Source organism: Notolabrus celidotus, chromosome 6 (assembly GCF_009762535.1).
Source record: "Notolabrus celidotus isolate fNotCel1 chromosome 6, fNotCel1.pri, whole genome shotgun sequence".
NCBI lineage: Eukaryota > Metazoa > Chordata > Actinopteri > Labriformes > Labridae > Notolabrus > Notolabrus celidotus.
In genome coordinates, this window is record NC_048277.1 from 23293271 (window position 1) to 23306942 (window position 13672).

General features: G+C 38.7%; 1 protein-coding gene across 1 annotated transcript; it reads left to right on the forward strand.

Annotated features, from left to right (window-relative positions):
* Positions 1-859: 859 nt before the first annotated feature.
* On the forward strand, positions 860-12563 carry smad3b (SMAD family member 3b). The gene is made up of 10 exons (XM_034686508.1): positions 860-901; positions 1096-1608; positions 6675-6868; positions 6982-7116; positions 7394-7468; positions 7559-7609; positions 9350-9562; positions 9638-9775; positions 9924-10068; positions 11473-12563. Exons 2-10 carry the CDS (start codon positions 1406-1408, stop codon positions 11594-11596), a joined length of 1278 nt encoding a protein of 425 aa, XP_034542399.1. The 5' UTR covers positions 860-901; positions 1096-1405; the 3' UTR covers positions 11597-12563.
* Positions 12564-13672: the final 1109 nt, after the last annotated feature.

The following is a 13672-nucleotide window of genomic DNA, read 5'->3' on the forward strand; positions in this document are numbered from 1 at the left end:
TAAGCTTAATTAGATTCAAGATTCAAGATTCAAGATTCAAGATTCAAGATTCAAGAAAGCTTTATTGCCAAGTGAGCTTGCACACACAATTTGACGTGGTGAATGGAACACTGGTACTTAACAACAAGACAGTAAGGACACAACAAGACAGTAAGGAAAATAAATACACAAATCCAAAAATTCTAAATGAAAATAAAAATACTATCTGTACAAAGAAAGGTATAGAACTACTTTTAAAGACATTAAATAAGTTAAATTAGCCTAAGCCGATGCACATGTAGTTGATAAATATAATAATAAAATATGTCATGGAATAAATTACAATATTGCACATGGTTATAAGGTATTGCACCGGAAATCAAAATATTGCACATGTTTATGTGAGTGAATACCTTGTCTGTACAATCTGTTTGTTTTATCTTGAGGGCTAATCAACAGCAACAGCAATTTTATTTATAAAGCACATTTCATGACACGTAAGTTCAATGTGCTTTACCTGGAGAATTAAAAGAAATTTAAAAGAAATCCAAATAGAATAAATAAAACCAGAAAAACAATAGACAAACCCAACTTACATCAGACACAGCAATCAAACAAACAACATGTATTTCTGCACATGCATCCAGTCACAACAGTCATCATATGATTCATACACTTGAGAAAAGAAATATGTTTTGAGTCTTTTTTTAAAAGTGGAGACAATTGTGATGGACCTGAGGTCAGCAGGCAGTTTGTTCCAAAAAGATGGACCACAGTAACTAAAGGCCACTTCATTAGACTTTGATTTCACTCTGGGTACATTTTAAAGACTTGCTGACCTAAGGATCCTGCAGAGGTAGGGGCTTGACGGTGGAGGTCTGCAGCTGGACCCCTCTCAAGGATCCTGGTCGGGTTATACACTGTGAGCAAGTCAGAGATGTACTGGGGAGCTGAACCATTGAGTGCTTTATGGACTAATAATAGGATTTTGAAATGGATTATGTATTGAACAAGTACAGGGCATTTTAAATTAGCTTAATAAGGTGTTGTTATAGTAGTGTGTGTCAAATATTAAGAGTGAAACTGCATATGTCCTGAAACACTCGCTTGGTACAGGTGGAGGACAGGCCAGCTGACTGAGGGGCTGGAGGAGGGGCAGACAGACAGGCCCGCTGCCGGAGGAGCTGCTGCTCCACACAGACCGACAGACAGCCAACGCGACCGCAGTGAACCTGCGACGCAAGCCGCCGCTGCTGCTGAGTCTCCGGCAGCGACCAGCCGTGGGTCTGTTCTGGAGCTAAGCTAGCTTAGCTGACTAGCTACCTTTGTTGTGTGGGGGGCAACAAACGGAGCTGCTGCTGATTCAGGACTGCAGAATTCAATGAGTACATGTGATTAATTGTTAAAAAAAGTTGCATTTTTAAAAATGTCTATATTACCGTTCACTCCTCCAATCGTGAAGAGGCTTCTCGGCTGGAAGAAGGGCGAGCAGAACGGGCAGGAGGAGAAGTGGTGCGAAAAGGCTGTGAAAAGTCTGGTGAAGAAGTTGAAGAAGACGGGACAGTTGGACGAGTTGGAAAAGGCCATCACAACACAGAATGTCAACACGAAATGTTTAACCATCCCCAGGTAAAGACACAAGCAGAGCCGACTGCCTGAAGCTAGCTAGCTGGTGTTGATGACAGCTAACGCTAGCCAAGTATCTTGCTAGTTAGCTTGAGCAGCTAACAGAAGCTAAGTGCTTTACTAGTTAAACAGTTTTATTTTGTTACCTTGAACGCGTTAACTTTAACAAGCTGCGTTTAAAATGACTGAGAAGTAAAGCAAGAGGTTTGGTGTGGTGCATTGGGCATTAGCTTTAGCTGCAATTGCTCAAAACAGTCAATATAATAGAGCTAGCATTAGCTGGTCAACATAATATTATCCTGTTCATTCAGTGTTTATATTTTATTTGTGTCAACAAGTAATGGTGAATTGGTGTGTTGTAAGTCTGAAGTGGAGACTCATGCTTAATTCGGTTAATGTTGTAAATATGACTGTAGGTAACGTGGTTAGCCTCAGTACGTTAAACATTCTGTTATGCCTTAATGTATAATGTCATATTTAACATGACCAGTAGATCACATGCAGTGGTGGACAGTATCAAAGTCAATTTACTTGAGTACTGTACTTAAGTACAGTTTTTGAGTATCTGCACTTTACTTGAGTATTATTTTTGGGGGGTACTTATTATTTTTACTCCACTACATTTGAAAGGCAAGGCAAGTTTATTTATTAAGCACCATTCATACAAAGACCAATTCAAAGTGCTTTACAGAGTTAAAAACAAAAAACAGAACAGTAACAATCAACAAAAACACTCAGCAAACACTTCAAACATTTACATTTTATATGCGGCCAGTTATGTTTGATCTTCTCTCTTTCTCTCTGTGTACTTATGTAACTTAACGTACATAGTAAGTAGTGTTGGGTCTTATTATGTATTTAAATTAGGAGGGATTATTAAAAATAATCAGCCCCCTTCACTTGCAGAGTCTTACTCTCCCGCCAGACACAATATCACAACTGATCTTGTCTTAACCAAATTGAATCCTTTAATCATTCATCTCAGAACTTCTTCCCAAGGAGTAAGACTCACACATTGAATCTTCTCTGTGTCGAGTCGCAGCCCCAAGCTGGCTTAGACCTCTTGACACCCCCGCAGGATGCCCGTATGCCCAACATTTAATTGTAGATCCAATATCAGGTTAATTCCATAACGCCATACCTTGTCAGAATATATCCAATGTGAAATATGACATTAAACAAACATAAGCATGAAAACATAAAATATTTTAAAATTTAAGATCAAGAAAGAAAGAAAGTAAAATTGGTACGAAACTTCATTAAAACTCAGCTTTTAAAATAAATTAAAAGTTTGTAGTTACAGAAATAAAAACTAAGGTTTAAAAATGGGTTTACATCCATTATTGAGCAGTGTAAGCAGCTAAAAAAGGAACGTTTTTAGTCTGGACTTAAAAGTGGTCTGAGTCCGGGCTTGTGAAAGACAAATATCATACTTTTTAGTCCTCTACATTTCTATCAGTGCTCTAGTTACTCTCTACTTTTGCTTTGAGGTCAGCTCATGAATTGTCTTTTCTTTTCTGAAATCTGATCCCAATGACAGTAAACTGTTCATGTACTTGAGCTTAGAGCAGATGCAGATCAAATGTTATTCAGATCAGTCCGTTCATTTAGTCGTGGTGATGAAGGCTATGGCTGAGAAGGATGATGATTCTCTACCTCAGCACCACAGCCATATTTTAAGCCCACGTTTGAGGTTTTTGAAATACAGAATTATATGTATTGTTGTACATCTCTGATCAGTTTACCACACATTACAAACTTCATCACAGCCTACAAAACACCACCATCTAACCTGAGAAAGCATGTGGAGGTCTGTAGCTAACACACTGGTTTTATTCCAGATGAACATTTTAAACTTGTCTGTGCTTGTAGTAAATTAGTTTATATTTCCTGGTATACTTCTTAGATATGAGATAATGTTTTTGAGATAAATATAATGAAGCAGAATGTAAACCCATCCATTCTTGACTGCACTCATGCTTTGTGAATATAATGTTTTGCAATATTTTAAAAAGTACTCTGAATACTTCAGTATTTGTAAAAGCAAGTACTTCAGAAATTTAACTGAAGTAATAATCTGACAGAGCAACTTTCACTTGTATTGGAGTAATATTTGACCTGGAGTATCTAAACTTTGACTTAAGTAATGAAGCTGTGTACTTTGTCCACCACTGATCACAGGTCATCTCCAGTTCACCACGGGCTGTGTAGTCTGAAAAAGTGTAAAGAAATGCCACGCAAGGTTCAGCTGCTTAGATTGTAAGTCAGATGTGATGCATATAACATCAGAGCTACATAAACAAGTTTGACTAATGTTCACGTGTGATGAAGAGGAGAAGGGTTGGTTTGGCGAAGCAAAGCATCTGACTCACAGAGGATGTTTAGACTGGAGTGTGTGAACTCTTGGAAAGTTGGATTTCGGTTTGGGATTTCCCATTTGGGATACCCATCTGTAACTCATAGTTTGCTGACAGGCAGTTTCTTTTTGGTGTGTGTATGTGGTGGTACACATACAGTTATAATCTCTGTGGTCTGAATGAGTCGACAAAAGTTTCACTTGAAACCAAATACTGTGCAGATGAGTTTGTTGATTAGTTTTACACTCTCTTTAGTCTTCTGTCTGTTCTTGTGGTCAAATTTAATGAGAGAAATCCTTGATCAAATGTTATTTATTTTATTTAAACCAAAAACAAAGTTTACACAAACACCAAAAAGAAGAGTACAGGAGAGAGGGATCATGTTCATTGCTGATGTCAGATTAAGGATAAGGAAGCAGAGGCCAAAAGAAACAGGCAAACAGGAAATACATTTTCTCTCTAGGATCGCGATAGTAGAATCACAAACATAGGTAGGCAAAAGAAAAATAGAAATAAAAACATCAATTTGATGTTGTTTTTGTTCTCTGTTGTAATTACAAAAAAAAATTATAATAAAAAATTGATCACAAAAAAAGGAAGAAAAAGTTATTTAAACCTAACTCAGTCAGGAACACAAAAAATATGACAATGTGAAGTAGATTTTTAAGCACACTGGAGCCTTCCTTCAATAAGAACCATGGACACTGGTTGTCTTTGCATTTTATCCCCCCTAAATTATGTTTCCGATCAAATAAATTAGACGGGTAAAAATTTTGGTAACAAGTACAAGGCAATGCAGAAGTAGCTGTGATACAATCCCTGGTGGCTTCCAAACTGCAACCTCTGGTCTAAAAATATGAGTCCAATGGGGAAGTGCTAAAAACTGCAGTTCATCGAGGATCCGCTTGAGGCTGGCTCCAGAAGTACCGGAAACCACATACACACCAATTCAAAAAAGCCGATCTTTACAGCAGAAATAAACATGTTCGGCACACACTGTAGGGGGTTGACTTTTTTTTCTAACTCAGCAATTTCAATGATATTGAGATTACGAGTCTTCCAATGAGAGGCACAGCTGACTTGATTGACAGGCGGGAACACTGTAGCTGTTGGCTAGGAGGCTCAAAGCCCGCCTCTTTACGTCACACTCGCTCGACAGCAGCAATATGGCCGCTGCCGCCGATTGGCCTCAAAACAGCGCTTCAGAAACAGATGGGTGACATCACGGATACTATGTCCATATTTTATACAATCTATGGTGGCTTCTTAAATAGATAAGAATCCTGGAGAGGCCTTTTTTTTCCCAAGCCATATTTAGTCAAGCAACTTGTTGGCCTTATTGACAATGAAACTGGGATTCCCCATCATGGTTTGAGTATGGGTGTTAACCTAGATTAGAAACCTTTCTCTGGGTCTTGGGAATGCGCTGCAGGCTCAGGGGAGGGCGTGGGCCACTGTTTGGATTAAGGATCACAGTTGGAGGGTTTAGAGACTGTTGGTTTACAGAATAACAGCTGTCTTGCTGTCTTGCTATCTGAGGGAAGATCCAGAGGCTCTTCACTGATGCAGGCCCAATGTATGGTACTTTAAATGGTTCAGTTTTTGTGGACCGATTTGCACCTTTTTAAAAAAAAAAAAATCGCAGAGTAGAGAGGTGACATGAAACAATGGGCCAGAATAAAAGAAGTAATATGCAATGACAGTTTGCAGCTGGATTAAACTGGGAACAACGATTCCCTGCAAAGGCAAAGAAATGCTGACCTCAGCTGACCCAACAAATACACCCGAGTCCATCTCACCTGCAGATCGTTGTGCACTTTGAAGCTGTTGCACTGCTCAAATTAAATGCAGTGCTTGTCTTTTATGTTTTTTTTTTTAGATGAAAGCTTTGATTATGTCCAAGCTGTTTGTTAATTAAAACCAAAGTCATTTGTAATTATGAAGTTTTGGATTGCTTGGTGGGACTGTTTATCTCAAAAGATGAAACTCATTATGTTACTGACTTGCCCTGTAGATCCTAAAAAAGGCAGTGGCAGTTTGTATCTGGAGATGTCTTTTGTCATTACAATTAGATGAGGTGGCCGTGGCTGCTTACACTACTTTTGATGAGGCCTCCATGTGTCATGATTTCAATAATGACAAATGAACATCTCAAGTCCCATTTTCATATGAAGTTTTTTCAACTGTTTGAATAGAATGTTAATTTGTATGTGACTGCCATGCACCTTGTTCCTTCTCAGACTGGAGTAATAAATACATCAAACTCTGATAAAGCCTTAAGTTTTCTAAATTTGTGTTAAATAATCTACGTCTTTGTTAGGCTAAGTGATGTGTATAAAAGTTACCTCAAGTGACAACATTAGTTTGACTCTGTAAGTTACCTTGGTTACCCCCATCTGGAGTTAAGCTACAAAACAGCACCACCACAGTAAACTCTTTGTAATGAGAAATATCCAGAATCTGCTATTGTCCCCCCTCTACTATTTGTTGCCAGCCTCATGGCCCTGTGCTGTTTTTTCCTATTCATTACAAATACATATAAAAATGAGTGTTGACAAGTAATTTCAACCTACTGTATTTTCTTCATTGAATAAAAAGCAAACAACTTGTGAGCAGTTATCATTAATGGGTGAATAACATACTTTCAACTTGTCTGACATCCGTCAAATTCATGTTTCATTAACACCTTTTTATTGGTGTGTTTTTCCACAGGTCTTTAGATGGGCGTCTCCAGGTCTCCCACAGAAAAGGTCTTCCTCATGTGATCTACTGTCGCTTGTGGCGCTGGCCAGACCTTCAGTCCCACCATGAGCTGAGGGCTGTGGACCACTGTGAATTTGCCTTCCACACAAAGAAGGATGAGGTCTGCGTCAACCCATACCACTACCAAAGGGTGGAGACTCCAAGTGAGTGCAGTAAATTGCTACATGATTCAAATGACTGTATTTAAGATCATGCTTTTGCCATATAGTTGAAGGTATAAAACTGTTCCTTAATGAGGGTGTGTGCATGTCTCCAGTTTTGCCTCCTGTCCTGGTACCAAGACACACAGATATACCTGCAGAGTTTCCACCTTTGGATGACTACAGCCCATCCATCCCTGAGAACACCAATTTTCCTGCTGGCATTGAGCCCCAGAGTAACTATATTCCTGGTGAGGAAAACACTGTCATTATTTCAACACACCAAAAGCCTATAAACTCTTATTGTCATATTAATTATCTTGTGTGTATTTGAACTTGAGAGGATTGTCCAAAATTGGATGGATCTCTGAATGCTGCATTAAATAATAATACTTGTTGTAGTCCAGACATTTGATACTAAAGAAAACTTAACTGTTAGCAGAAAACTTCCAATTGTAATCATTTTTGCTACTTATGTTGGAGTTTGCCTTTGAATTTCTAATTATGGTCTGTGTATGCATATTCCAGAAACTCCCCCTCCAGGATATCTCAGTGAAGATGGCGAGACAAGTGATCCCCAGCACAACCAAAGCATGGACACAAGTGAGTGTTGTGGGAACAAACACACTATTCAAGACCAGGCTGTTTGAAATAAGCAAAGAAGCTTCAACCTCCATCTCTGCTCTGTTTCAGGTTCACCCAGCCTGTCGCCCAATCCTGTGTCCCCTGCAAACAGCAATCTTGGTAAGAAAAAAACAAAGCGATCAACCTTACATACAGGGCGTATCATTTATAATGTGCACCTCACTGGTTGATATCAATGGCAGAGAAGGTAAAACACTCCTTGTGCAATGTACATACCATACCATGCTACAAGATTCAGTGTATATTTTATTGTGGCTCTACAAACTCAAATAACTTTGAGACAGAAGATGCATTTCATTGCTCATACAGCAGGGTACTTTCTGTAAACAACAGCAACCTTTTTTTGATTTGTGAAATCTGTATTTTCAGATATCTCCAGATGAGAGGTTGTAAAGGTCTGAAGAAAGCTCCAAAGAGCCTTGAATTAAAATAGCATGGATCTCGTTAAGATATTTAACTCATTTTGTGGTACTGACACAAACTTGACAACTCTAATCCCAAACTCTTTAGCAACATCAATTAAGTCTAATTCTTTACTGTCATCATTCTAAAATCAAATACTGGACCATTTAGATCAGGGGTTCCTAAAGTGTGGGTCGGGACCACCCTTTGGGGTCGCAAGACACAAATGGGGGTTGTGAGAATGTTTTTTTTTAAGTTATCTAAAAAATATATATTATTATTATTAATTTTTTTATTTCCCTTGTTTTTTTATGTTTATCTTCCCTTTTTGTTTGTAGTGATTATTATTATTATTATTATTATTATTATTATTGTATTTGTATTTATCTTATTATTCTTATTATTTGTGAACTTGTGGTGAACAAAGAAATACTGTTAAAATGCAATACAAAAATTTGAATGACAAAAGTCATCTAAAAATAGTAAATGTTACCCTTTATAATAAAAATATAAATAAAAATAGTAGCTAAACTGGAAATAAGTTTTCTGCCTTTCTTTTTGCCAGATGACTCCTAAGTTTAGTGTTAGTGAACAGTTAATTATCAAAAGCATCAGTAGCAGTAGGTTAATTCATAAAGGAACAGGAAACACAGCCACATGCTCATATAGGTAGGGTCATTTTCTACAGACCAGCTAAATGAAGCCACATTAAATCACTTAGAGGGACAGTGGGATTCCTGAGTCTTTGGCATCTATATTTTGGGGGTCATGGGCTGAATAGTTTGGAAACCCCTGATTTAGATAATGTATCAGACCCTCTATAGAGGTTCTTTAACCTGAATCATCTTTCAACAAGTGATTCTTTCCCACCTGACTTTGCCTGATAACTGGATGACTGTACCCTAGTTAGTAGCACACAAAAATCTGCTGACCCCGTAGTGATGTTGCTGTTCATTTGAGTGTGGGAGGCCACAGACAGTCAGATTAGGGTATCTTTGTAGGGGTGGTCGGTTGTGTATTTGTGTGAGAGACCTATGAGCAACATACAGTGGACTTGTCTGGGAGGCTCAGCCTCAGGGCAGTAATAGAGTAAGTGTGGTATGAATTGAATCTCTGTCCATGTCTGTGGAAGGCTCAAGGTAATGCAATAATAATGATATCCGGTTACCAGGTTATTCTCTGTATGCAGAAAGCCACCAGGGGGTCAGCGTTAATAATATAATATGCACGTCATGCTTCTGCTGAGGCCGTGGGAAAGATCTTTTGAAAGGGAATCAAAGTGAAGAGTTAGCAGTAGTGTGTATCTTCACTAATACATAATTGTACAACCACAAAACAGGTTATTTCTCCTCATAACCCTCTGAAGTCTTTTGTTATGGACCAGACTGAAGCATGTACTGTGTGTGCATTAATGACTCTCCATCTCACCCCCACCAGACTTACAACCTGTGACGTACTGCGAGTCTGCTTTCTGGTGCTCCATCTCCTACTATGAGTTAAACCAACGTGTAGGAGAGACCTTCCATGCCTCACAGCCCTCCCTCACAGTAGATGGATTCACAGACCCCTCCAACTCTGAACGCTTCTGTCTAGGCTTGCTGTCCAACGTCAACCGCAACTCAGCGGTAGAGCTCACACGCAGACACATAGGTACTTTCTGTTCATTTCCCTTTACATCATCACAACCAGCAGGCAGTGTTCACAATCTTCTCTTCCTCTCTGCAGGACGGGGTGTGAGGTTGTACTACATTGGCGGAGAGGTGTTTGCAGAGTGTCTCAGTGATAGCGCCATCTTTGTCCAGAGTCCCAACTGCAACCAGCGCTACGGCTGGCATCCTGCCACTGTCTGCAAAATACCCCCAGGTTAGCATGAGAAGATACGAGCAAACATTTGAAACTATCAAAAATAAAAGACCATAGTTCTTTGGATACATTGACGCTAATTTTATTTTGTTAGTTTGTTTTCTGTGCTTGTAAGCATCACAATTAATAGTTTGGTTTTTCATTGCAGGCTGCAACCTGAAGATCTTTAATAACCAGGAGTTTGCTGCTCTTCTCGCTCAGTCGGTCAACCAGGGCTTTGAGGCTGTTTACCAACTCACCAGGATGTGCACCATTCGCATGAGTTTTGTTAAGGGTTGGGGAGCTGAGTACAGGTAATTGGTTGTTTTACAAATCAAATAAGATGCCTCATATTTGTTTCGGACATCAAGATAGTATTGACTGAACATGTGTTAATATGTAATAGTTAAAGAATGAAAGATGAGGATTATAACTTATAGGCATTGAAGATAAGATAAGATCAGTAAACAGAAACTCCTACACCCCTGGATGTGTTTTGGGGATGAAAAACTGAGGTGATGTTATACACTAGGGATAGACCGATTATCGTCCGGAACGATTGTTGGCGCGGATATTCGGCATTTTGAGGCATATCGGCATCGGCCTTTTTTTTAAATCTGACGGACGATAAAAGATCAATTTAAAACTGGGTTATTTTGGCTCAAATTTCACTAAATCACATGACCGAACAGACTCCGTCTGCAGAAACAGTAGCCTAGCTTGCGTTCCATTTCTCCCTGCAGTTTTTCATTGACGAGCTGAGCAGCATCCGCTGTGGCCCCTACAATTATTAGTGATTTAAAACTCATACAAAGCCCCACTTCAAAAAAACTGAAATATCCCCTTAAAACAAAGATAAGTGAGAGATTAACATTTCAGTTATACTGACATTTTGGAAAACTTTAGTTACCATAGAAAACTTTAGGGAGCTATTTATTTGTTTAGGTTTTAATTTAAATGTATAAGACATGCTGCTGAGCCTGGGAGCTCCCTGCACTTTTTGTTAAAAATTTTAAACAAAGATGTCTATTGTCTAAAATAAAAAAAATAAAAAAAATCTGAAAAAGTGTTTAATAAACATATGCTTAATAAAGGCATTTAAACAAAGTTTAGTGTTGGAGTTTGTATTATTCAAAATTTTGACGCCAATATTTCCCCTTTTACTGCAAATTAATATCGGCTCCAAATATCGGTTATCGCTCTCCTTGACTACTAATAACCGGTATCGGCCCTGGAAAAACCGAATCGGCCTATCTCTATTATACACACACAGTAGCAGACTTGAAAATGTAAAACGGAGATGACTGGGGAGGGTGCACCAGTGAGTCGGCAAGAGAGGGTTGAGTAACGGATGAAGAATGCAGCAGGCATGCAGTGGTGAAGGGGACATGGAGTGGGAGGTGAACACATTTCTGACACCTCAGCAAGGGGGATTCCCAATGAACTGTGCGGATTGTATTTCTGGCACCAAACACCTCGGAGAGAAACATCCCTGATAGAAACTTGAATGACTTCAAAAATAGACGGTCGACTCAGCTTCAGTGCTGGTGATCACTCAACTAGGGTGAGAGAAGCTGAGTAGGCTGAATCATTGTCTGGACTCTAATGAAGTCACATTAATGATGAAATGTGTAGCAGTGATTTAAAAAACATGTCAATATTATTTAATGTGAGCTTTGTCAAACTTTATTACTCCTGTCCTTCTCTGTACCCTGCAGGCGTCAGACAGTGACCAGCACCCCCTGCTGGATAGAGCTACATCTCAACGGCCCTTTGCAGTGGCTGGACAAGGTCCTCACACAGATGGGTTCTCCCAGTATCCACTGCTCCAGTGTGTCATAGAAGATGCTCATGCTTTTTAAAGGAGCCCTCCTACACTCTGACGCTCTTATTCACAAACCAAATAGGACAACTCGGGCGTCTCTCTGTGATGATAAGGAAAAAGACACCATTCATGCTGTTGTGATCCTCCTCCCCTGCTGTCAAACAATTCACCTCACATCTGTAGCACTTTCCTTAGTTCCATTTAGTGTCTCTATTTGATGGTTATTTAGGACTTGTACATTGTTTCATGTGTTCAACAGGCAGCCACAGGATATTGGTAATAGGTTTAACCAAATGTGTTCATGATTCATTCAGTCATCACGTCAATGTTCAGTGTTGGTTTTTTTTTTGTAAAAAAAAAAATTGAAATTTGAAAGTTGAAATTATGGTAGTTCTAGCTACATCATCAATTTAAACATTTCAAAACAATTTTGATTCTATGAATTAGCTAAAACTATGACAAAATTGTCATTACTGGTGTTTCAGTGTCCCAGTACCACTTTGTAATCAATGAATAAGCGAGCTTATTTATCAATTGAACCATAAATTAACATGTCATTCTGAGTAGTGATTATATAGAATATATTTAATAATTTAAGTACAAGGTACTTTGCCCATGTTGATTTAGCTGCATTAATGGAATCATGATTATCTCATTGATCTTGTAATTGGTATTTTATCTATTTTAAACTAAATCTAGACATTAGAACCATTGTTTCTTGAGAAGAACCCTTGTATGAAAACTATTTTGCTCAGTGAAAGAGACATTTTATAAGTTATTTTTGCATACTGTCTTGCATGGGAATATATTTTTTTTATTGCCTCAATTTGATTGTACATAAATATTTATAGCCTGTGATTTCTTGTAGTCATTTTGCTTGAAACATTGGACCTGACTGACCTCTGGCATGAGTATACTCACAATGAACTTCTGCTTTAATGACCCCAAACTTAGCCAGTTGAAATGCAGGCTGTTAATTGTGGGTCAACCGTTTCTGTGTTACACAGGATACCTGTACCAGCTTTTATTATTTCATAATAGGAAGAAAGGACATAGCAAAGTATCATTGATCATAGTGGAATGGTTGAATTTAGACACTGTTACTAATGTGTTGTTCATCCAATGATGGCATGCCGAGTGTGAACAAATACAGGTTTTTCCACCTATTACCATCTGTTAACCAATAGTACACTATGCCCCTTGTGGGTGAATGATGCACTTCAAATTTACTGTGTTGATAGGTGTAAAGTTTAGTTCTAGTGGTTCTAGTTTGCTTGTCCAGTAAATACTGTATACTACATACATTGCTACAAGGCACGTGTTATAAGATTGGTGTCCTTGGTCATTGTCTAAGAAGCCACCATGTTTGGCTTGCACTTACTCACAGTATAAAAGACTGAATCACCATGTTATCTACCTAAAAGAGATACATGGAACTGAACTGAAATACTGTGCATCAGTGTAATAGGTAGTTAGTAGACCTGTATTAGTACTCGTGTTCCTTGATATCTTTAGTTGGTGGTTTTCTGTTCCAAGTCTTATGTATATGGTTTTTCACATAGCTTAATATTTGTTCTCAAATGACCATTGTTTTGTTATCTGGGAAAGATTAATAAATTGCAACTGAGTAAAAAGAGTTCATATTCTTTTTGTAATAAAAAAAAAACCCTGGATGTAAACTCTTAAAGCCTGCCTTCCTGTAATAACTTCATAACAATGTGAAACCGTATCAGAGGCGAAGATTTCCCTGTAGGGTCCTCTTAAAGGTCAAAGTTGTGTGGTGTAAGATTATTTAACATAATTATATAGGTTCTCAGTCCAAAATCATTCTTACCAGGTTGATTGATCACTCTAAATTGCCCGTAGGTGTGAGTGTGTGCGTGAATGGTTGTCTGTCTCTCTGTGTTAGCCCTGTGATAGGTCGGCGACCTGTCCAGGGTGTACCCTGCCTGGCGCCCGAAGCCAGCTGGGATAGGCTCCAGCCACCCGTGACTCCTAATGGGATAAGCGGTCAAGATAATGGATGGATGTAGTATTCTATAAATGTAAACAAGATACTTCCTACCTCCTTCAGTGGAAAGTCTAATACAGAC